General features: G+C 28.2%; 1 protein-coding gene across 7 annotated transcripts in view; it reads right to left on the reverse strand.

Annotated features, from left to right (window-relative positions):
- Positions 1-23,795, reverse strand: part of LOC122854964 (muscle LIM protein Mlp84B-like) — a 46,822-nt gene that overhangs the window by 15,646 nt on the left and 7,381 nt on the right. For 3 of the 7 annotated variants that reach the window (XM_044156006.1, XM_044156007.1, XM_044156008.1), the window contains exons 3-4: positions 18,454-18,613; positions 5,581-5,710 (exon numbers count right to left, since the gene is read on the reverse strand). In XM_044156006.1, coding sequence (XP_044011941.1) covers positions 5,581-5,710; positions 18,454-18,613 — 290 coding nt within the window. Of the gene's footprint in view, positions 1-2,547; positions 2,648-5,580; positions 5,711-9,848; positions 11,550-18,453; positions 18,614-23,795 lie in introns of those variants that run through there. The other 4 variants (XM_044156005.1, XM_044156004.1, XM_044156009.1 and 1 more) reach the window with 4 other exon arrangements.

Genomic DNA, 23,795 nt, shown 5'->3' on the forward strand with positions numbered 1-23,795 from the left:
TTCTTAGATGTCGTGCTTTATGAGAACAGAAATTTTCGTCCCGTCATGTACATACGCTCGTTTCTCGGTGGGAAAGTCGTTAGGTTTAAGATATAGTGGTTTGCGTCGGTCAAGGGTTTGGTTCCCCTCATAGGTAATTAGTTAAGAAATAGTATTTTGTGTAACAAGGGCATAAAATTGACAACTGTGGATGTGCTGCGCGCGCACCTACTCATCCACAATTTTCAATTTTATGCCCGAGTTACACACACTATTTTTTGTCATGAATGTTTCGAAACCGAGATTGTGATGCATGTGACATTAATAATCAATTAAATTAAAAATTTATTAAATCAATAATAATAATCAATTTAATAGATAATAATAATTAATTTAGTTTATAATAATATTCAATTAAATTGATCATAATAATCAAATAAATTAAAAATAGAAATTTATTAAATCAATAATATCAATTAATTTAATAAACAATAATAATCAATTAAATCAATAATAATAATCAGTAATCAAATTAATAATAATAATTAATTAAATCAATATCAATAATCAATTTCATAAACAATAAAAATCAATTTCATAAATAATAATAATCAATCCAATAAATAATAATAATAATCAATAATGAAATTAATGATAATAATTAATTAAATCAATATCAATAATCAATTTCATAAACAATAAAAATCAATTTAATAAATAATAATAATCAATCCAATGAATAATAATAATCAATTAAATTTATCATAATAATTAATTAACTCAATATCAATAATCAATTTAATAAATAATAATAATAATCAGCTCAATAAATAATAATAATCAATTTAGTTTATAACAATATTATAATCAATGTGGTCTATGTGGACCAACGAACACACGTCACACAAACACATACACGACAATAAAATATCAAGCCAACGTGACTCTTGAATAATGTTATTTCCCCGGTGCTAATCCACCGCCGGGAGTGCACAAAATTTTCGAAGTGTGTAGAAAATTTTCTACACAGTTCTCTACCACGCCGAGAGTGTATAAAATTTCCGCAGTGTCTAAAACTACGCCGACAGGAGAAGTTCCGGAATATGCCGTTTTCGAGGCTGAACGCATGCATCGAAAATCGAGGTTCCGATACATGAATGGCAAAAAAAAAAATATGGTTTTTAATGTAAAGTTGAACTGTACTTCCAAGAAGCCTAGTTCTAAAATTTAGAACTGTTGTTCATGAAGTGAGAACAAAAAGATTTTTTTAAAGAAGTATGTGTCTCAATTCAAGACCTTTTTAGCATTTATTTCAGAAAGTTTTATTATCATTACAAAGATAATTTCTCTTTTTTCAAATCTATTTTAGGTTTATTTCAAATCTAAATCTGTCATGTTTCAAGAATTTTTTTGTCTTTTAACAAGAAGTTTCTATTCATAACAAGAACTTTTTTTCTTCTTTCAAAACTAAAAATTTCCTAGAACGAAAATTCTATTTTCAAGAAGTTTTGTTATCAAATATAGAATTTTTTTTTACAGTGTATTTATGTATTAAATACCATAGCTGTGCATTATAATTTCTTTCATAACACGAGCACGTAAAAGACGTAAAATGACCACGATACTCCAAATGTTGACATAGACACCACATAGCGATGCTCGAAGACGTCGCTGACCATCTGTCTGCAGTCTGTGAGTGTGTGTGGAATTCAACTATTTGAGTATCCGAGACATTGACATTTTACGTGTTTAAAAAGCTTTTCTTAAGGAGGTTATGCACAAATTACTCTTTTTTTTTAAAATATAATGAGAATCTTCTGAAATTTTGTACACAAGTAGATCTTTTCATTCTGAATACAACGGTATAATTATTTTTTTATGTTGATCGGTTAAATTTTTTGTAATTAATTATTGAAAATAATATTTAACATTGGCTCTTATGGAGATTTCAACCATTTTTTTCAGATAGAAAAAATGATGAAAAAGTCTTGAAAAAAATCACACATATACTAGAAACCGAGTTCTATTAATTGCGCGAAAAATTTTCATATGTTGATCGGTCAATTAATGAGAAATTAATTATAAACTTTACAAAAATTAGATGTGGCAACGTATGACATTTTCAAATACACACACATACCCGTAATTCCATATATTGTATACGGGGCGCAGGCGCTTTTCACTTAATTTTTTTACAGTGTAGCCAGATTTCAGTTTTGTCTGTGACGTCAGAAGCTCCCCGCAACACCCGCAATGAATTTGTGCATAACCTCCTTAAGAAAAAATATACTCGTATACTTGCAGCCAAAGCAACATTTTCAGCACCGAGAAAAAATTCCTGGCTTGATAATGTAAAAAAAACTCGAATAAACTAATAATGACAATAATAATAATACTCCATCTATCTATTCACATAGTGACACTATTTCACACTGATACAGCCTAAATTGCCAATAATAAAGATGCGAAGAATAAAAAGAAGCTATAATATATATACGACGACGGAAAGTTGTAAACAGTAATTGTAAAAAAAACTCAAGGGGCAGATAGTTTCATTTCGAATGATACCTCGGCAGTATATATCGCGATCTGGACCGTCGCAATGCAGCGTAGAGTCGAGGTTCCGGTGACAAATTTTGCACTTGAAGCATGCCCTATGGTAGCCCTGCTTTGAAAAATTCAGGAGACATAATGTATCTTTGAGATTTTAGTACTTGAATATGTGCTTCTTTTAGATGCACAATTCATTGGTCTATAACCTCAGTGAAAAAACCTCAGTCTTTCTTAGTAGACTCAGTACCTGTCAATGCCTTCCAGATATTTTCTTTCATTTGATATTTGAATAATATCATTCCCAGGTAGAAATAAGAGTCAATTTTTTGACTTCTCATATCGAATCAGCATGTGAAGTCAAAAAGTGACCTCAAATTGACTCTAATTTCTACCTGGGTTAATACCAATATTATTATCATTATTATTTCAGTTTTTTTATATTCACTCATTATTACGCGTGATTGTATATACAATCACAATCTTATAAGGCCATCTTGATTCAACTTTTTTGTATAGTACCTTATATAAGCGTCTCTTATTTCTTTAAGCTTAGATTCTATAGAGTTTAGATTAATTTCTAATTAGTGATCAAATATAGCTTTTATAATGATTACTCAATTTTTTTTCATCATTATTTGTATGAAGTTAAATTTTCAATTTTAATATTCACTACACTGGAAAAATAGAATTTCGATGAACAGAAATTTTTCACCGGAAAATAAAACTTATAAAAAAGCTGTAAGTTATTTGTTGTAAAGAGAAAAAAAAAATTAGCGTGTTGCGAGTACTCGCGGGGAAAGTGAAACTTCTTTCGGAGTAGTTGCATATCACGCTGAATATCTCGCTGAATAATAATGATAATAATAATATTAATACTGACAATAATATTCAAATATAAATATAAATAATTATTGGTATTTATATTTCGAATATTATTATTATAAATTTTATTATAAATATCGTCGCATTAGTGGAAGAAGGGCGTAAGTACCATTTTTGGGAGTTTTTTTTATTGAAAGAAAAAGGGCGTAAATACAAATTCATAAATTTTCGGGTTTTTCAACTAATTTTAAGGTTAAAAAAAAAGGAAGAAGGGCGTAACAACCTTCTATAAAGGATAAAGGGCCTATGTTCAGGGACTTAACCTTTTTTTTCCATTATCAAAATCATTTTTAATAAAAGATGAAGATTTGTAATTATTTTCATGTTTTTTTTATTAATAATAATAAATTTTTAATAAAATGCAACATGATAATTATCAGTAAACAATTAATAATTTAAAAAATCCTGCCATTAAATAAATTTTAAATAAAATTGGAAATACGATCTTCATCTTTTATCAAAAATTATTTTGATAACGGAAATACGTCTTTTATTCTTTATCAAAGGTTGTTACGCCCTTTTTCTTTTTTTTTTTAAAGTCTTGAATTGAGATGAAGAACTCGAAAATTTATAAATTTGCACTTACGCCCTTTTTCCTTTAAAATTGACGTTTTTTTCACTTACGCCCTTCATCCTTGAATGCGACGATATAATTTATACCATTGATATTACTAATATTATATTGATATTATTGTTAATCATAATATTATTAGAATTATCGTTATTTATAATAATATTATTCATATTAACCATAGTATGAATAAAATAACAATGATTCCAAAAATATCATCGATAATAACAATATCAATATAATATAAGTAATAATAACAATGTTATCAACCATATTAATAATAATATTGATATCAATAATAATAATAATAATAATAATAATAATATCGATATAATACTCATAATAATAATAAGAATCATAATAATATTTGACAATATCATTCATATATAAATATTGATAATAATTAGTATTTATATTTAAAATATTATTATTATTATTATAGATATTATTATTATTATCAATACTATTGTGAATAGCTGATAATTTTATCGAAATTATTGTTGTTATAATTATCATCATTTATATATATTTATAGTATGAATAATAATAATAACAATAATTTTATAAATAATAATATTCAAATAAAAAAAAAAGTTTCAAGTCGCACACCTCTTTATCTGCTTGTGACAGAGAGTATAACAGAGCGTGTGATGGAGCGTGTGACAGAGCGTGTGACACTCAGCGCGACGCTAGCGGAGCCTCTAATTTTGTCGCTACCCTCCGTAAAGAAGTTTCACTTTAAAAATGTTTCTAAAAAAATTATCATCTTATAAGAACTTTCACTCATTGTCATCTATAGAACTTTCACTTTTTTTTTCAATTGAAAGATAATTAACCGTATGTCGATAAACAATTGTTTTTAACTTGATCAGGCATTTGTTGCTTTTAATTTTAAATCGAAAACTTCAGTTATTGTTCAATAAATAAAAACATATATTTATAAATTTTTTCTTAAAGTCCATCAGGCTTAATATATTTTTCTTATAGATATAAAAAAAGCCTAAAAATTTTATCTCGAAAGAATTTTTTACTGATCATACATCCTGACGAGGATCAGATCCAAAATCTTGATTCAGCCTTACTACAGCCTGATCCGGTCCGAATCCAATCCTCACAAAAAACATTACATCTTGATCCGGGCCGAGTTTAATATGAAGCAATCCTGAACCAATCCATATCCGTGGCTCTTATCTGAATTTTTACACGAGTAACCATGGGTGCGATATGAATTTCTTTCATAGGCGCGTAAGAAAAAGGTCATTTTTTTGAGTTATGACAGGTTTTGATAATATTTATTTATTTAAATAATAAAATGGAAAAGAAAAAACAAACCTAATAGTCATATTAAATTAAAATGAAATGAAAAAAAGAAATGAACAAGCCTGACAGGATTTTGATAGGTTTAGATGAAACTGGAGCGGATGTATATAGCTACGAATCTCCCTTAAGCAAAAACCTATCCATAAAATAAATGTAAAAAAAAGAAAAAAATAAGATAATTTATCTAGGTCAGCATCGACAAGTACTGGTCACGTTTTTTTTTTTTTTTTTTTTTTGATTATTTATAAATATTATCCATCATCAATGATACTTACTCGGTTTCTCGCAAGCATTTGTTCAGCAGCATAAACATATCCACCGCATCGCGGACATCCTTCACCCTCTGGTGCTTTTGCTATCACACGAGAATCCAACACGGAGTTCGATTCTTTGGACATATCACCACTAAAAATAAATTAACTTTTTGAGAAAGATATTTTTTTTTTTAAATCGTAGCAAAATGAAAATATCATATACTACTTATAGATTGTACGTAATAATTTCATTTTGCTAAATTGTACGAAATGCAAGACAATAAGAAGCGTTTTAATACTAAAAAATTGGTAATAACAGGAAAAAATATGAACAAATGGGCAGATAAATACTTAAATGGATAAGAAAAAAAATCATGAAAGCAGTTTTAAAAAAAGACAATAAGCCAAAACTCGAATCAAAGTGTCAAAAAATTCGAAAAAATATTCAAATTTAGACAATATCTTGAAGTTATTATGAAAATTAAACTTGATCTGATAATAAAATATTTTACAAATGCAAAAAAGCGAAGACATAAAGATTTCGTTCTTTACATACTGCCTCAAAAAATATGATCAGTTAAAATTACTTCTTGCGAATCACAACGACATCATTTACAACCTCCTATTAGTTATTAATTTTTCTGCATACATTGTTATTTGTTATAAGTTATAACATAGATAGAAGGTAGTTAATAAAATACTCTTAATCGAATATATTTCAATTAAAAGTATTTGTGGATCGAAAAAAATTTAGACAAAGTTGTTAATGATATTTTGTTACTCATAGATATGTGGAGACAAAAATTTTCAGCAACAAGTATTGAATAAAGATGAGAAATTAACGTATATACCCCTGACATATGAGTCGCTTCCGCCAAGCCCCGAGAGAAGAGCCAAGAAACAAATAATATGAAAAAAGAACTATGTAATAAAATAGTATATTTTAATCCAAGTGCCCACGCAAAAAATATGATCACGAGTGTGGAAGGGACAAACACGAGCCTCGGTGAATGTCAGCCCTTGTGTCATAAATTAATTTTAGGACAGTGCGAATAGAGTGAGAACTTTCAGAACGCAGTAGCAGTAGTGCGTTTTTGAAAATTCTCATATTATTCCCACTATTCCTAGTGTCATAAAATACAGTTCGTCAAATGTGCCCAATCAGAGAGTCCGCTCACAACTCATGTGGAGGGAAAACAATCGACAAGGCTCGTCTTGGCCCTCCCATATTCGTTGTGAGCACACTCTCTGCATGAGCACTTTCATCGAACGGTACTAAATTACGATATACGAAAAAATATGCTAGCACAACAAAGTGATGGCAAAACAAAAATTTTTTTTCATCTATTTGAATTTATACGAAAATTATTGAGTGTTCCATATTTTTTATTTTTCGACTTACAATGTTTGTCAGGGAGCACAACAGTTTTTATTAGACCACATTTTTTAAACTCATTTACTACAAAATTCATGTTCCATATTAATAATTTTTATTTTTCTGACTGCACTTTTTATGTTGTGCGTAATAAATTCCGTCGTGTAACACAAAAATTTTATAACAGCACAGTAATTTTTACTCTGCCAGGACAATTTTCTATTATCGTCAACCATGTTTTACCTTGAAAACTCACTAGTCACTCACACACAACACACACACCGCCTCCAACCGAGTTCGTATAGCCAGCAGTGTACATTTATTGTCAATCATTGTAATATTTAATGAATTAAAAATATAATTACACTAAACAGCATATGAAAATCAGTATATTAAACTCAGTCAATTTAATATTATTATTGCTATTATTTTCAGTTCATAGTGATGCCGCGATATGACGATATGACGATACGATACGATATGGAGGTGACGATATCCGATACGATATGGGGTTTCATATCGTATCGTCAAACTCGATACGATACGATATGGTCAAGACGATATATCCGATATATCGTCCATATCGACGATATGACATTAATTTTTGAGCAAGTACATTATTACTTATATAATAATAACGTGATTTTGTTCAGAACCTTATTTTTTGAACATGGTCGGTTTTTTATTTATCATTGAGTCAAAATCCCAACATTAAGTTTTTTTTTCCAGCTATCAATAATGGATACAATAAAGACAATAAAGACTGATAGTAAAATTTTAAATTGAATATAAGTCATATAGAGAAATGTAATATGAATGAACAACAAATTTATTATGTAATTTACTATTATAAATCTGATTGACTGATCAAAAAAATGATAAAATAGTATATAAAATGTACACTGAGAGAAATTTTTAATAAGAATTACAAAAGTAAAAGAAAAAATTACAAAATAAATAGTAAAAACTGCGTTTCCCCGTCATTTATAAGAATTATTCGTATATTGATAGATAATTTTTACAATAAAATTATGTAAAAAATCTGGCCATTGACTATATACAATACTAAGCCATAAAATTTACACAATTTTATTGTAATTTCTGTTTAAAAAAATGACTAAATTCACGACACTCACAAGTAAATTTTAGCAGACTGAGAATTTACCCACTACCGGTTTTAGAATTTACTAAATTTTATTACAAATTTTATTTAAAAGTTGGACATTTTTTGTGTTAAGTTGGGCAGTTTGTGCTAGATTCACGGAGAATAGCAATCAATTCCCGGCAACATTTTTTCTTTTCTGTTTACACGCTCAAAACTCGAAAACTAATTGATAAATAGAAAAAATTCATTCTTGATAAATTGTTTAGAAATAAATAACTAATAATAAACCTCGCTTAACCCCATACCTAGCTTCAACAGATAAGGCTGTAGAAATGCTTGAAATTACATGACAGTTCAATCATTTGTTCAATCGGTCGGCCATCTTTGTGTTATTTTGCCCCACAAATAGAATTTTTACAAAGCTATATAGTAAAAAATATTTCAGTCTATGCTAACTTTTATATGTTTACATGATAATTTTTATTATATATATAAGAATATTTATTAAATTGTGCAGTATTTTTTATTCAACCATATAATAATTTTTATTCTTTTCACAAAACATGTATGTCTTTATTTGAATTAACTCATAACTCATTATCTAAAAGATTAATCAAAAAAAGTAATTCTTTATAAATTGTTTAGAATTGAATTTTCAATAATAAACTTCACTCAACCCCATGTCCATCTGCAATAGATAACGATGTATAGAGGCTTGAAGTAATCCAACAATTTTTTGACATTTTACACATTTTACATAATTTTATTGTAGAATTCCATCTCTCGCGGCCAGTCCCAGAAATAAAACAAAAATTACAAAGCAGTATAGTAATTTCTATTCGACCGTGATTTTAATTTTTAGTTAATATTTCTCTCAGTGTATATATGATAAATATTTTTTAAATTATATGATAAACTTAAATAAAAGATTTGATTTCTCAACAAAGGAAAAAAAAATACTCGCTACGTACATTGCGCTCCTCGTTATTATTGATTATTGATAACGTTTTTCCTTTTGAAAACTTTGTACATCGATTTTTGTTAAACTTCATGTGGTTCGTCAATTGAAATTTAATAATTTTTCTGATAGATTTTATTTAAGAGAAGATTAATTTAGTTGATTTTAACAGAATTTTTATTTTGAATTTAATAAATTTTGATGAGTGCATAACGAGTTCTGTTTTGCGCTCGGTATATAGCGCGATAATTTTTACTGTGCTGGAACCAACAAAGTTCACGGGTCAGTGAAAGAAATGTTTGAACATTGACTTCAATCCATTTCGTTGTATCTATATTGTGCTTTTGTTTTAGTAAGCAAATTTTGTAAAATATTCTGAACATACAACTAAGATGTTAGATCGCGATGACGACAGATGGCAAAAAACATTTTCGTGCAATGAAACATTATTACTGAGTGTAACATTAATATGAAATAACTACGATGCAATGGAATACTTTAGAAAATTTTTTATGGGAAAATTATGTCCGCTATTATAAACACGGCCTCGTTAGTTGAACTTAAAACATTGATAGTGATAGTAAGTTATGAAGCTTTACGGAAGGAATATTCCATGTAAAAAAAAATTTCGCGGACAAAAATGTATGAACTAAAAAATAATCTCATATTTCATGAAATTAACTATTGCTGTATAAATTAATTTACTGTGCTCGTTTTGATGAGAAATATTTTCTACATGGAATTGCAGGAATAAGAAAAAAATTAGGTGTCTGAAAAAAAATCGTGCAGGATAATTTATAAACTAGAAAGCTCTTTCACGTGAAAATGACAATCATCATATCGGTGCTCACCATACCATAGCGGGTATTTATCAGCGGGCCTCTGATGGCTTGAACTCGACAGGGCTGGCGGGCGCGGACAAACGCTTATTTTTTTGTTTCCTTCTTTTGTACATTTTATTTATTCTTTATGAACTTTTGAAATCATATTTGATTTTTCTGCAAACGATTTCAATTTCAAATGATTGTTTCCTAAATTTTTACAAAAAAAGTACTCCACACTCAATGATATTAACTTGTAAACAGAAGATTAATATTATGAACAAGAAGATATGAATAATAATAATAATAATAATAATAATAATAATAATAATAATAATAATAATAATAATAATAATAATAATAATAATAATAATAATAATAATAATAATAATAATAATAATATATAATAATAATAATAATAATAATAATAATATATAATAATAATATATAATAATAATAATAATATATATAATAATAATAATAATAATAATAATAATAATAATAATAATAATAATAATAATAATAATAATAATAATAATAATAATAATAATAATAATAATAATAATAATAATAATAATAATAATAATAATAATAATAATAATAATAATAATAATAATATTCAGCTTAAACTTGGTAGTTAGCACAGTAAATAATAATATTAGTGTAGACATCAATCAATAACTTTTTCGATCATAAACGAGATTTTAAACACATATACTTTTTGTGTACGATATTATTATTATAATCTCATTCATTAAAATCGAATCCTATAAACGGTTCTCATATTTTTAATTATTGATAATCTATCAAAAATATTAACTTATGATTGTATCTATATAATTTGATATTTTCCAATTGCAACTTAAAAAAGCTGTATGTATACTCTCATTTTTTGAATTAAAGAAAAAAATATACATATTATTGATAAATATACTAATAGTATATGTATTTCGTTACTAAGGGTTACTAAAAATGTTGTTACGAAAAATGAGTTTGAGAATCGAGCCCCAGGCTGAGAGTGCGGTCACAACGAATTTCGAGGGGGAAGCACGAGCCTTGGCGAGTGTTTGATTTCCCCTCCAAATGAGTTGTGAGCGGGCTCTCTGATTGGGCACATGTAACGAACCATATTTTATGTTACTAGGGACAGTGGTAATAATGTGTGAATTTCCAAAAAGTGCACTACCCCTCTTACGCTTTGGAAATTCACACATTATTCCCCTTGTAACATAAAATATATTTTTTAGTATTCCATTTAATATTATATGTTACTGAAATTGTTTTGAATATATAACGATATAGACAATTCAATACTTTCCAAAGGATTTATACCTCTCATAAATAATCATAATATATTACTATTAATAATGATAAAAAAACTTAAAAAATTGAGTTAAAATGTAGTAATTTCCGTAGCCATTGTGGCATTGTGGTAATGTAGTCATCATATTTTGTTGGTTTAGTCATTCTAGTTATATATATAAAGCATAGTAGCTGTAGTACATGTGTTTTTTGACTATATTTCGTAGTTAGGGTGTTACTTAATGTGGCTATCAATAGCCCCTCGGTTTTTGGATCAATCTTCGAGCTTCTCATTAAAATTTATCAAAATACCAATAGAATATCGAAAAATATTCCCAAATACTTATAAATATCGCCAGAGATAATTTAAACACTAGAAAATAATAAAAATACTTCTTACCTCCACGGAAAAATTTTATAAAATAATTACATTTTTATCACATTCAACCCTCCCCCCCCCCCTCCCACTGGATAGCTGTCTCTCCTATCCACGGCTAACTAACCTTTGGATAGTTAGCAGAGGATTGTTATTTTGGCAATCCACATTTGACAGGTTACTATTCTTGTGAAAACAGCGTGCCTACTCGTTACATTAGCTACACTTTGGATAGCTGTGGTAGCTATCCAAAGCCTGACAAGCTGGTATCGCTGTAGTAGCTATTTAGGATTGCGTATATGCATAACTATAAGTATATAGACATACGAAGTACAAACAATATATTAATGTACATTTACTAATTTTTAAAATTATTATCTAATTAATTTTATACTAAATTTGATGCACCAAATAAACGCCAACTTGAATACAAAACCTTATGCTAAATTTTTAATAACTATATGGATTATTTTAGTCATTGTTAATAATAATTTGGTGCATCTGTCAAAAAAGAGAGGTTATGAACACAACAGCTGTTGACATTGAGATTATGTCGAACCTGACGAGTTGGTTAGCCACGCTAGCTATCCAGTCGGCTGGAATAACTAACCGATTGTCTTTTTAATATATCGGGCTTGATTATTAAATTAACTATCCTTTTTTAACTATCCAAACGCCTCGTGACTGCAGCTAAAAATTTTTTTCCGTGTATAACGGCTTGATAATTTTTTTAAAATAAATTTTTAAAAACAAACTAAGTTTACTGCTACAGCGGAAATCTGTATGTGCCTATACGAAATTCATTACATTCATTTCAGTGATCTTAGTTTCTACCAGGTTCTACTTAGGTTGCAAATAGGAATGGAAATTCAATGTAGCAGAGTCAGGAATATATTATTTATGAAGTGTTTCCTGTTGGTATACACAAAGAGAAATTCCCAGCAAATATTACTGTAGTGCTGTAGTAAAAAATATGACTGACGTCGTTCAAGCGACAAACTATAGTAATTTTTCTTACTTTTAATTTTAATTTTTAATATAATTTTTAACGTAATCTACAGAAATATTTCTCACCTCGATGATGTGCTATATTCAATGGTAAAAATTATTGCAGTTTATAATAACTTTTGTTACCAGATGTCCCAAATATAGCGTTTTTAGGTCAAATGCAAACTCATTTTTAATATAGGGAGAATTGAATATGAAAGCATTACCCCGAAGGTCCCAATCAGTAACGCTGATTGTTTTTGTAATGCTCACACTCATGCAATAATGACAGCCATGGCAAGTTGACACTTATCGACGAACACTTGCGCATTCATGGTAACAAAGTTATTATTACTTTACAATTCAATTAAGTAGTAATATTTGATTAAATAATATTTCAAATTGCGTTATTTAGTTTTTTTTTTTTTGACATATTCTGTTTTTTTTTATCAGGACAATTTCTAGCACATTGATCGGGACAATATCCGGAAAATAGCCTGGTGAAAAAAAGCCAGATTATGTAAAAAAAAAAAAATAAATAAATAATGCAATTTCAAATAATAATAATAAATTTATTTGATTGTAAAATAATAAAAACTTGGTTGTTATCGATGCACGTGTGTTCGTTGATAAGTGTCAACTTGGCTGTCATGAATGTGTGACTATCTGCATTACTAAAACAATCTGTGTTACCGATTCGGGGTAATACTTTTATATTCCATTTGTCGTGTATATTTTTTGAGTAAGAAAATATAAATAGGCCATAATGTAAGTTTTCTGCGCTCACTTGGGTGGCCAGCCACCCAATTGCTAAATTCTAGTATTATTTGCAGTGAATGTCTCTCCATGCACTTTACAGAAACTGAAAAACCAATTGAAATTTTGGGGAAACATCTGAATTGATTTATTTGTCATAAAATATATTGATCAATAACATTAAAAATAAAGATAAGATTTGCAGAATTCACAACAGATTATTTTTATCATAAATATTATAGTTTTAAGAAATTCAGCATCAGAATTTTTGACAATTTTCGAATTCAGCACGAACTTTTAATAAAACTTTATTCAGATATTTTTATATTTTATATTTTCTTGGCACATAATTGAAATAGAAAATTTCGTGTTGTATTTCAACTCTGGTAGTATATTTTAATAGGTTTACGGAAAAACATATTTGTCAAAAAAGTAAAGCAATAGAAATACGAAATCGTTATAGGCACCGATACGGGGAAATTTACGGGAAATACGGGGACATTTACCGGTTTTACACACACAATAATTGTGGCTATGTTTACCGTAAGTTTTTCCGTAACATGTATAAATGTCTCCGTAAATTCCCCGTATTCAGTGCCAATAGCGTTACCGATAGAAATACTTTTGATATGAATAAACTTTTAGTGTACAACTGGACAATTCCTGTGATACTTTTGATGTTTCTCCAACTTGAAGTAAACTTTACATGCTAGGTCATATTACTCAGTCACATATTAGTAAGTTTTTTCAAGTGATTTCGTCAGTGGTAGAAAATCGATGTAGCTGATCGAGATAACATGTATAAACTGAGAAAAGTTCCAAGCAAAAATTACTGAAAGATAGTAGTAAAACATTTATGATATCATTTCTTGGACCTATTAATATCTAAATATATCAATAATTTTTCCCACTCTGCATCCAGATATTTTAATTAAATTTGAAATATATTGGTTGCCGGATGTAAGTTTTACTGAAGACTACAATAATTTTTATTAAAAAATGTGGTTATTTTAACTAGATTCCCTGAACATTTTTTTTTTTTTTTAATGTTCTTAAATAGTTTAATTTGATAGTCTTTGACCTAATTAAAAATATGGACAGTATATTAGGTATCAAGTGCAAACAATAGGTGATTTACGCACGAGCTTAAAGAGATTAACGAAGTACAGAAGAAGGGATAGGTGTAATAGTATATTTCGTTACAAGTGCCCACTCAGAGAGTGTGCTCTCAACGAATTTGGAGGGGCCTTGGCGAGTGTTTCCCCTCCAAATGAGTTGTGAGCGGGCTCTCTGATTGGGCACATGTAACGAACCATATTTTATGTTACTAGGGATAGTGGTAATAATGTGTGAATTTCCAAAAAGCGCACTACCCCTCTTACGCTTTGGAAATTCACACATTATTCTCACTGCCCTTGTGACATAAAATAGTATTACACATGTTCATTTCAACTCGAGAAAAATAAAATTATAATTATAAAAATAAAACCAAGCTACAAAAAACGAAGGATTTTTTTTTTATTTCCACGTGCGTGAGTCGAACACGGAGAAAAATTTACATTTTTTTTAAATATAATACCATAGCAATTTTTGCGTTGTGTCACAGTAAGCTGGAACCATAAGAGCATCATATTAAATATTGAGACAGACCATAGCAATTTTCATTGAAAAACGCCACCTACTGGCCGTGCGACCTTCCGCGGTGTGCCATAGTAATTCTTGCGATGGGCAAACGCAAAATTTATTTTGTTTATAAACGCTCGTAAAAAAATATTGAAAAAAAATATATCAAGCCCAGGATTTGAACCCCATAACATCGGGATACAAATCCTACGAGTTATCCGCTGCGCCACAACAACGTATGCGGAATTGAAATATTATTTATTTTACATTAACAATTTGAAAATAAGCAACGTCACACCTGCGCAGTCGACTAAAAAGTGGGGGCAGTTGACATTTCTGAGTCCTTCATCAATTTTGCTATGGCCCATTGTAATTTTAAATATGTTGCTTTGTATTTGTTAGTAACACCTACCGGAAATCCAAGAAAGTTATTAAAATTACTATGGTACATTGTAAATTTTTAGAGGATCATTTTAATTTTGTCAATTAAAAAATAAAAGAAAGTCGTTCTCAGTAATTTGTTTCCTATTATAAAAAGTACACTTGACCACTTTTTATTTGTTATGTGATTGGTCGAAATTATTTAGCATTTGTTTATAACTAATATTTTATTATTTTCTCTTTCATACTAACACGTCGCTACGTGTTGTTGTATGGTTGCTATGTTTGTTTATTTTCGGCAATTAAATTATTTGAGTTGTGTCGTTCCTAGATCAAAAGTCATATTACCGCTTTCTATTAAGTTCTATATATTCGAATTTGATAAAAAAAGTATTGTTATATTTATTTATACGAGAACATTGGCGCGCTACGCACGCCTGTCTCCATATTTTTCAACCTAATATTTATTGTAATTTACGTGTTATTATCGATTTTCACGATATAGTTTTAATAGCGTTACTTAATTATTCTTTATTTTACTAAAAAATAAAAGAAAAAATTATTTATATAATCTTTTCAATTATGAAAATACATATATATTATCTAATCAATTTTGGGGTATGTCGAGGATAGGTGTACGTCCTCAGATTTTCCTCTGAACACAGATGATAAATCCTTTTTTAATTCGTCTAAATCTAACTTATAATGAATAAAATTGAAAAAAAAAGCTGTAAGTTAAGGTCAGATGCATTCCTTCAGATTTCCTTTTGCTTATAGCCGATCTATTTTATGTTATAGTTTTGGAAAAATGATTACACAATTGAGGTGTATTCCTATTGATTTTCTTCTACATACAGCTAATCTATATTTCGATATCATTTTTAAAAACCATATATTTTTTTAACTGATTTTTATAAAATAAGAATCGATTTATTTTATTGACATTTAATCCTCCGAAGATCACTCTTTGTTTATTCGATTTATTTCGTTAGCGACAAAAAAACAAACTACGTTTCACTCACTCTTTTTTTTTGTTTTTTTGTTGCTAACGAAAAAAATAAAATAAAAGAAAAACGACCAATCAAATGTCCGGAAGATCGATGATGTTTGTCCTTTTTATATAAAGAATTTATGAATACAACTAATATATATGAGTAAATTAATATTCAAATATTGTATACAGTATAAATATTTATATAAATAAGTAAACAAATAGAAAAAGTTAGTGTGTGGTTGCTACGTATGATTGCTAATTACATTTTTATAATACAATTGACTTTATAAAAAGCTGTAATATGACTTTAATACTTTGATTGAGCAACGACTAGTGATGCCGCGAGATACGAGAAAAACGAGACGAGACGAGAAAAAGGTGGCGAGAGACAAGACAAGACGAGACAAGACGCTGTTTTTCAAATTTAGTCGAGAAACAAGACAAGACGAGAGAGCTTGCTCGAGAGACGAGAAAAGTAGACGAGAATAGATAAAAAAAAGTATTTATAAAAAATAAATTTGTTAATGCTTCACGAATTGTTTTATTAAACATGAGATTAGAAGATTGGATCATAATTCATAAAACAAAAGCATTGACCAGTTTTAAACGTTAAATTAGTATCATATTTCTTTCGAGATAAAGTCAAAAAAAAACAAAAATAATGTATACAAACGCACATGACCTCGCTGGTCACAAGTTTCGGTCTTTTTCTATCAAATATAAATTGTAGGTCCCAATACAAGCAGAAAAAATATATTTAATGGAAATATAAATTAAATTAATTGGATATACAGTTTTGGACATACTAAAATTAAATTTAAAAAAATTTAGAAAAGATTTAGAACAAATATAAATTGAATTTAGAATATGTACAAATTTGGATATACTATAAGTAAACTTTTTTTGAATTTTTTCTTTATTTTTTGTAAATTTAATTTTAGTATGTTGTAAACTGTATATATTTTAAATATAATTTATATTTTTTCTAAATCTTTTTTAAATTTTTTCTAAATTTGATTTTAGTATGCGTCCAAAACTGTATATATTTTGATTTTTAAATTTAACTCATATTTTTTCTAAATTTTTTCTAAATATATATATATAATTTTATATAAAATAAATTTATTTTTTCCACTTGGGGTATCACATATTTATCAGTCACAAATATGTATAAACATTTATCGATTGTTTTTTGTTTTTTTGTTGGACGTCAGCGGACCTAGTATACTAGCTTTGTCTATGCACACATAAAAAAAAATTGTAAATAAATCACTAATTAAATTAAAAAATAATATAATGTGAAAGAGACGAGAAACTCGAGACGAGACAAGACGAGACGAGAAAAAGTGGTTTTTTACGAGAAAAAATCGAGACGAGAAACAATATTTCTTTGGTAAATCGAGACGAGACGAGAGAAGGCCTATTCTCGTCTCGTCTTGTCTCGCGGCATCACTAGGCCAACGACACAACTAAAACATTTAATAATTGTTTATGATTAGATCAAATGATATTTTTGTTCATTACGATAATTATAATATTGATAATTATATAACTTGAAATAAATATTCATGGAAGAGAAAAATAAGAAAAGTACTTCACGTGATTAATAAGAATTATTATATATATACAACTACGCGCCGGAGGCGCGGGGTCGCTCTTGTAGAATTAAATTAGAAAGTTCAGACATTTTGATCGATCATGAAATTTGAGTTTCAGTAAAAATTTGAATACTTGTGGCCGTTCACAAAACCACGTTAAATTTAAGTGAAGCACTTTGGTAATTTTTACCTAAGCTACACTGCAATTTTGTCTCAGAATTTTTCTGCGTGAAAGCATAGATAGGTTATATATGTTATCTCGATAATAAGTCGGTCTAAGAGATCATTCCTACCAGGGATGATACAAGAAGCATTGTGATTTGATTTGCAGAGATTTCTGTCCAAACGAGTTTATATTGCTGATTGAGAGTTTGAGTGACATTGATTTTTTTTCTTCTATTTTGGTTTTGTCTTGAATAATATAAACCTTTATTTAAAATTAAACTAAACTTTTATTTAACTTGGTTTATTTTTTCAGTGAAAAACATAATTGATTTGTAATGAAAAAGAGTATTGAAAAGGGATGTTGTAATTGTTGTAGGTGACACAAAAAAAGGCTTAAGGGGTTTGTGAGTTGATCTAGGGGTAACGTAATCGAGATCTTCTTGTGTCACTCACTCTCTTTGGAGGTGCTCGCCCTGATCCATAGACAAGCAGCCTGCACCGCCACCGAAGCCATATCCTTTAGGGCCGAACTTCCGAGCATGGCATACTTTGCAAAAAAGCTCACCTTCATGCTCAGAGCAATTTGTTGAATCAAGAAGTTTGCTGCAGAGACCTGTAATCCAAATTAATAATTTTTATCAATGAAAAACTACTGATTCAGAATTTTCAAATACAACAGTATTTGAAAGTACTATCATGAAATGGAATCATAAAATTTGTGTTGATATAGAAATTATAAAACATCTTTCTGAGTTTATTGGGCGATTAGTAAGAGTGTTTTTTTTTAAATTTTTTATATGTACTTCATCTTCTTAGTACCATAATACTTCAGATTTACACTACAGTTGGTTTTTAATGTGAATTTACATTAAAATTCTATCTTTCTTACTGAAATGGCTTTTGACCCTGATTGGCTCTTAAAAACATTATTTCGTACTAACTGCACGGAGAGAAGTTTCCAATAAAAAATGTTGTGCCAGCACAGTAAAAAGATGGTCAAATGAGAATTTAATAAAAACTGTTTTACCAGCATATAAATTTTGTTAAACACAGCACAACGAATTTTACTGTGCTGGCACAATAGAATTTGTTGGCCACATAATAATTTTGATTGTAATTAAAAATAAAATTTATTAATCCTCAACAATAAAAAAAATTATGTGATTATTATTTTAAATAATTTATAATAATAATAAAAATAATAATTTTATAACAATAATAATTATTATTAATAATTAATAATCATGGTAATTATAATCGGGAGAGTAATAGAATATAATTGTAGTTTTTGTGATTATATGTTGATTGACATACATTTATTTATTTAGTGATTTATTAATCCATTCAACATTTTTTTTTACGTAGGCGAATTATAGTATTGAAATCACTATATAAATTAAATAAAATGTTTATTTTTTCAAAAAATATTGACAGTATAAACAACTAACAATTTAAATTTTGACATTGTTTTTTGACAAAAAAAGGATGCGCGCATGGGTAAAAGTTTCTTTGCCGTGGTTATAATTTCGATCATCGATCAAGATAAAATAATTATTTTAATTATCACGTTATTGAAAGAAAAAAAAAATTGCCATGGAAAAATTTTTATAATAAAAGGTATTAAACAAAATCGTTTGAAAAAAAATATTTGTTTAGTTAAAAAAAAAGTAAATTGAATGATTTATTTTTTTTATATTTGTATTGATTTATTTCTTGAACAAATCTGATAAAATCATTAATATACATGAAGTATAACCTTAAATTTTTTTGATCTGTATTTTGATTTGTGTACATTATTTGACAGACCACGTCAGGGCAAAAAAAAAAAAAAGACAATTAAAATTTAATCATATAATTTAAAATTCTAAAAAAAATTAAGCTGTAATGAATTTGAAAAAATCGAGATGAACCACACGGGCTTTAGCTGGAGTTTTGAAAATTTTCAATTTTCAATAGAAAGAATTCGTTACTAAAATAGTATATTTCGTTACAAGTGCCCACTCAGAGAGTGTGCTCTCAACAAATTTGGAGGGGTAAGCACGAGCCTTGGCGAGTGTTACCCCTCCAAATGAGTTGTGAGCGGGCTCTCTGATTGGTCAAATGTAACGAACTATATTTTATGTTACTAGGAACAGTGGTAATAATGTGTGGCTTTCCAAAAAGCGCACTACCCCTCTTACGCTTTGGAAATTCACACATTATTCCCACTGCCCTTGTAACATAAATTTTTTTAAATAAAATTTAATATAATTAAATTAAAAGTACACTGAGAGAAATATTAACTAAAAATTAAAATCACGATTGAATAGAAATTACTATACTGCTTTGTAATTTTTGTTTTATTTCTGGGACTGGCCGCGAGAGATGGAATTCTACAATAAAATTATGTAAAATGTGTAAAATGTCAAAAAATTGTTGGGTTACTTCAAGCCTCTATACATCGTTATCTATTGCAGATGGACATGGGGTTGAGTGAAGTTTATTATTGAAAATTCAATTCTAAACAATTTATAAAGAATTACTTTTTTTGATTAATCTTTTAGATAATGAGTTATGAGTTAATTAAAATAAAGACATACATGTTTTGTGAAAAGAATAAAAATTATTATATGGTTGAATAAAAAATACTGCACAATTTAATAAATATTCTTATATATATAATAAAAATTATCATGTAAACATATAAAAGTTAGCATAGACTTAAATATTTTTTACTATATAGCTTGGTAAAAATTCTATTTGTGGGGCAAAATAACACAAAGATGGCCGACCGATTGAACAAATGATTGAACTGTCATGTAATTTCAAGCATTTCTACAGCCTTATCTGTTGAAGCTAGGTATGGGGTTAAGCAAGGTTTATTATTAGTTATTTATTTCTAAACAATTTATCAAGAATAACTTTTTTCTATTTATCACCTAGTTTTCTAGTTTTGAGCATGTAAACAGAAAAGAAAAAATGTTGCCGGGAATTGATTTCTATTCTCCGTGAATCTAGCACAAACTGCCGAACTTAACACAAAAAATATCCAACTTTTAAATAAAATTTATAATAAAATTTAGTGAATTCTAAAACCGGTAGTGGGTAAATTCTCAGTCTGCTAGAATTTACTTGTGAGTGTCGTGAATTTAGTCATTTTTTTAAACAGAAATTACAATAAAATTGTGTAAATTTTATGGCCTAATAGTGTATATAGTCAATGGCCAGATTTTTTACATAATTTTATTGTAAAAATTATCTATCAATATACGAATAATTCTTATAAATGACGGGGGAACGCAGTTTTTACTATTTATTTTGTAATTTTTTCTTTTTTTTTTTGTAATTCTTAGTTAAAATTTCTCTCAGTGTATTTGATAAGAAATTATGTGTGAAAGAGTTGTTTGAATTATCGATTTTTACCTGGCTTACTTGTGGGCGAGAGACAATTCAAACGGTAGCCAGACTACAACACGGCCATACAACGGCCGATGCATGGCGAAATTCTGCCATTAATGGGCCACTCATACGCCGGGCCTGGCGCGTTACGCCATTCTAATATTGGCTGCTATTATTGGCCTATTAACATTTGCTAAGATTGGCACATTACTTGCGAAATCAATTATTTTTATAAATAAAAATAAAAAAAATATTTTTTTTTTCAATTGCATATATAGATTATCGAGTCCAACTCTGTTTTTTTTTATAATAAATGTTTTTTTTTTCCTGCCTCTCGCCGGGCGCGAACTTTCGACCGAAAACCTAAACCTACACTAAACCTATGCTTTAACTAACTGAGCCACGAGCGCGATATATATATTTCGGAAGTTTTTTGTTCTCTTGTAGGAATTAAGTTCACTCGTAGACTTGGTAGACTTTTTTGAAGATGATTATTCAAATACAAATATATTTATTTATTCATTTAATTTTAATGCTCCATTGTTGATTTTTTTTTTAGGGAATTTTAATTTCCTATTGTTTTCGCTTTTCTTCTGGACCCCCCCCAACCATGGTAGACACCCCCCCTAAAAAATTTTCTAAGTCCTTCAATCTCAACCATGGTAGACATCCCCCCAAAAAATTTTCTAAGTCCCTTAATCTTAACCAATACGATATATATGGAAAATATAAAGAAAAATATAGAAAACTCACTGAATATAAAGAAAAAAAAGATAAATATGGGAAAATATCAGTAAATATAAAAAAAAATAAAGGAAAGTGACTGAATATAAAGAAAAAAACGATAAATATGGGAAAATATCAGTAAATATAAAGGAGAATATAGGAAAATATCAAAGAAAAATCGGTAAATATAAAGGAAAATATAGAAAAATGACTGAATATGAAGAAAAGAATGATAAATATGGGAAAATATCAGTAAATATAAAGAAAAATATAGAAAAGTGACTGAATATAGAGAAAAAAACGAGAAATATGGGAAAATGTCAGTAAATATAAAAGAGAATATAGGAAAGTGTCTGAATATAAAGAAAAAAACGATAAATATGGGAAAATATCAGTAAATATAGAGGAGAATATAGGAAAATATCAAAGAAAAATCGGTAAATATAAAGGAAAATATAGAAAAGTGACTGAATATAAAGAACAAAACGATAAATAAGGGAGCATATCAATTATGCCCTCCCCCCCCCAAAAATTTTCTAAGTCTCTTAATTAATTTAAACAAAATGAATATGGAAAATGAAGAAAAATATAGAAAAATAAAGAATATAGAAACGAATAAACGAAAATATAGAAAAATCACTGAATATAAAGAAAAATACGATAATTATCGGAAAATATTATTAAAATATTTTTCAACAAAAAGATTTAAAAAAAAATTATTAACATGATAAATTATTAAATATTCAAGTTAAACAAAATATATACGATCACTGGAGGATTAGTGAGAAAAATTAATGAACAATACCCATCAATAAATAATAAAGAAATAAAGTGGAATTTATATATGCAATGTCAGGACGGTTATTAAAATAAAGAACAATAACATTAGAAGACGACAGTGATTATGAAGTAAAATAAAATTTAAATGAAAAAAAGTTTGATTGAACTAAACAAAGATAATGAATTTACCAAAGGAAATATATTTTAGACTAGACTAACTTTATGGAATGAAGAGGCAGGAAATTTCTAGGGAAAAAAGGGTGATGTGATAGCATCAAAGAAATTGAAAATAAATGAATATAAAAAAAATAAAAATATAACGACGACTTCAGCAACAACTAAAATGTTAAACCTTGATTCAACCGAGAGAAAAAAGTAAATAAAATAAATACAATCGAACTCGACAATTTTGTAATAAATATTTAACATTGACAGGCTAAAATCATAGTACAACAAAATGAATAAAAACGGAGAGTTTGAAAGGTTAGAAGAAAGCGATTCTGGACATGGAGATGACCCATTAGAAGGAACAAGCAAAATGAATGAAAATTAAATAAATTTTAGTTGTAACAATAATCATTGTAACGATAGAGAATGAAATAAATTTGTAGTCACGAATTTCGATATATATTAAAGAAGAAATTAAAATTCCCCCCGCAGGGAAGGCACAGTTGCTTCAGCAACTGTATGATCATTTTTTTTTTTTATTGTCTTGTTTTTTTTTTTGTCAAAAATGAGCTGATGGTTGGTAGCCATTAATGGCCAGCCATGAATTTGCCATGAATTGGCCGATGAACGGTAGCCATTAATGGCCAGCCATGAATTTGCCATGAATTGGCCGATGAACGGTAGCCATTAATGGCCAGCCATGAATTTGCCATGAATTTGCCATGAATTTGCCATGAATTGGC

The sequence above is a fragment of the Aphidius gifuensis genome, linkage group LG4, assembly GCF_014905175.1.
Source record: "Aphidius gifuensis isolate YNYX2018 linkage group LG4, ASM1490517v1, whole genome shotgun sequence".
NCBI lineage: Eukaryota > Metazoa > Arthropoda > Insecta > Hymenoptera > Braconidae > Aphidius > Aphidius gifuensis.